Consider the following 1851-nt stretch of genomic DNA (forward strand, 5'->3'; position numbering starts at 1 on the left):
AAAAGTGTGAATTCTTACAATAAATGCAAACTAGACCCTGTTATTGTAAAAAAAAAAAAAAACTTTGGCAAAAGTAAGTTTCTGCTTTTAATTCTTTTTTTTCTTTTTTTTTAAACAAAACTTAGTAACTAGTTTGCATAGTTTCCATGCTAAATGTGTGCTCTTGTGTTTGATGCACCTTTACACATACTTCAGAGAGGATACTGACAGTTTGCCGCGGTAGTTAGAGAACTGAACTGCTATCTTCCATGTGGGCTGAGCTGCCTGTGGCCAGTGACATCACGAGGCAGAGGTGCTTCCTCATTCTCATGCAGAGGCCTCTCACACAGTTCTCTCGTCCAGGAACCCACCGCTCCCCTCGTCTTTCTTTAAACCGCTGGTCAGCAATTAATCCTTGTGGTGAGGGAAGCAACAGTGTGTCGGGGAAAGTCATGTGCGAGGTGGTGCCCTTGATGTTTAAAGATGCCTTCTGGGTGAGTTCACTTTTGCTTCTACTGTGTCCTGATCAGCTGTAACTGCCCTTGTTTGACCAGTAATCTGGGAAATTTGTGACGGGATCTTATTACTTAGAAATGGCAAAATGAGGAATTTAGTTTTGGTTTTAGTTTAGTTTTGGAGAAAATTCATAAAGGTTCAAACCACTCAAAAATATTTCTTATTGATATTTGACTTCTATGACACATTTTCCTCCCAGTGGGGTTTTTTTTTTTTCAACCAATAGGAATCCTCTCCATTTCACAGGCAGCTTTTTCATACTGATGTTTAAAAAAAAACAAAAAAAACATGACAATCAAACACACAACGTTTGTGTTCAGACTTCTTTTTTTTTAAGCAGTTGTTTTATTCTTGAAGAATTACTGCGATTTCTAGCTAACCTGCTTCCACCGAACACTTTCCAAAACCTGAGCAGGTACCGCCAGTATCAGTTCTTTAGTAAACTTCCGTCAGTACACCACTGTGTGTTATCCAAAAGCACCAGGTTCAATATAAGGGTCATAGTCTTCCCTCTGTTCTACATGGGACCATTTGTTGAAGTATGCAGCCATGTCACACAACGATTTTTTGTCACTTCTGCATTTTTTCTTTTTTTTTTCTTTTTTTACCACTGTGTGACTCTTAAGATTGACTCAAGGACATGTTTCAACAGACATACACCAATTGTAGTTTTGTTCAAGATTTCTTTTTTCTCCCCTCCCTGCTGTTGTTTCAATCCAGAGCTCGGAATTCATGTGTCACGTCGGCTATGAAGCCATGATCCAAAGGTTGCGTGATGGAAGGCAGATGTGCAAAGACGTGGAGGAACTTTTAAAGATGAGGTAAAGGGTCAAACACTGGCAGCAGTCGACATCTAAAGGTGTAAGGTGCAACAATTTTGCACGTTGTCGCACACACAGACGTTGAAGTGATGTACCCAGTGAAACAGAGTCCTATTTTTCAACCTAGTGGTGTTGCTACATGGTGCTGTAGGTCAGCGTGACTATCACGTCAAAGGCCTTTTTCAAATTAAAAGCCAATCAATTCCATAACACATGACAAGTTTCATCAAAGATACATTGCACGATTTCAAGATGTCCAAGAAATTATACTTCAAACTAAACAGACAACTGTTACAACCAGTGAGTTGTTGGTCTGTGCTTCTTTGCTTCCCAGTCCGTAAGCCAAAAATATTTTTTACCATAGTCATGTTGTGACAGGATATTGTCACGGCCAAAAATAGACATACATTAAGCGTGGTTACGGTCTGTGTCAAAAGTGAAAATAATGGTTTCTAGGTAGCAATTGCTCAGATGCACTGTGGATCAGAGATGCACGCTGTGCTGCTTTATTTTGGGCACTGTTCCGACTCTTTGC

The 1851-nt window shown here is 39.9% G+C and overlaps 1 protein-coding gene across 1 annotated transcript in view; it reads left to right on the forward strand.

Moving 5' to 3' along the window:
* The first annotated feature begins 300 nt into the window (after positions 1–300).
* pstpip1b (proline-serine-threonine phosphatase interacting protein 1b) overlaps positions 301–1851 on the forward strand; it is a 7365-nt gene continuing 5814 nt past the window's right edge. Inside the window, exons 1-2 of the mRNA XM_076050990.1 lie at positions 301–473; positions 1216–1316. Coding sequence (XP_075907105.1) covers positions 309–473; positions 1216–1316 — 266 coding nt within the window. The 5' untranslated portion in view covers positions 301–308. The remainder of the gene's footprint in view (positions 474–1215; positions 1317–1851) is intronic.

Source organism: Nelusetta ayraudi, unplaced genomic scaffold (assembly GCF_046127955.1).
Source record: "Nelusetta ayraudi isolate G7.1 ecotype Tasmania unplaced genomic scaffold, CSIRO-AGI_Nayr_v1 ptg000005l, whole genome shotgun sequence".
In the NCBI taxonomy this organism is placed as follows: domain Eukaryota; kingdom Metazoa; phylum Chordata; class Actinopteri; order Tetraodontiformes; family Monacanthidae; genus Nelusetta; species Nelusetta ayraudi.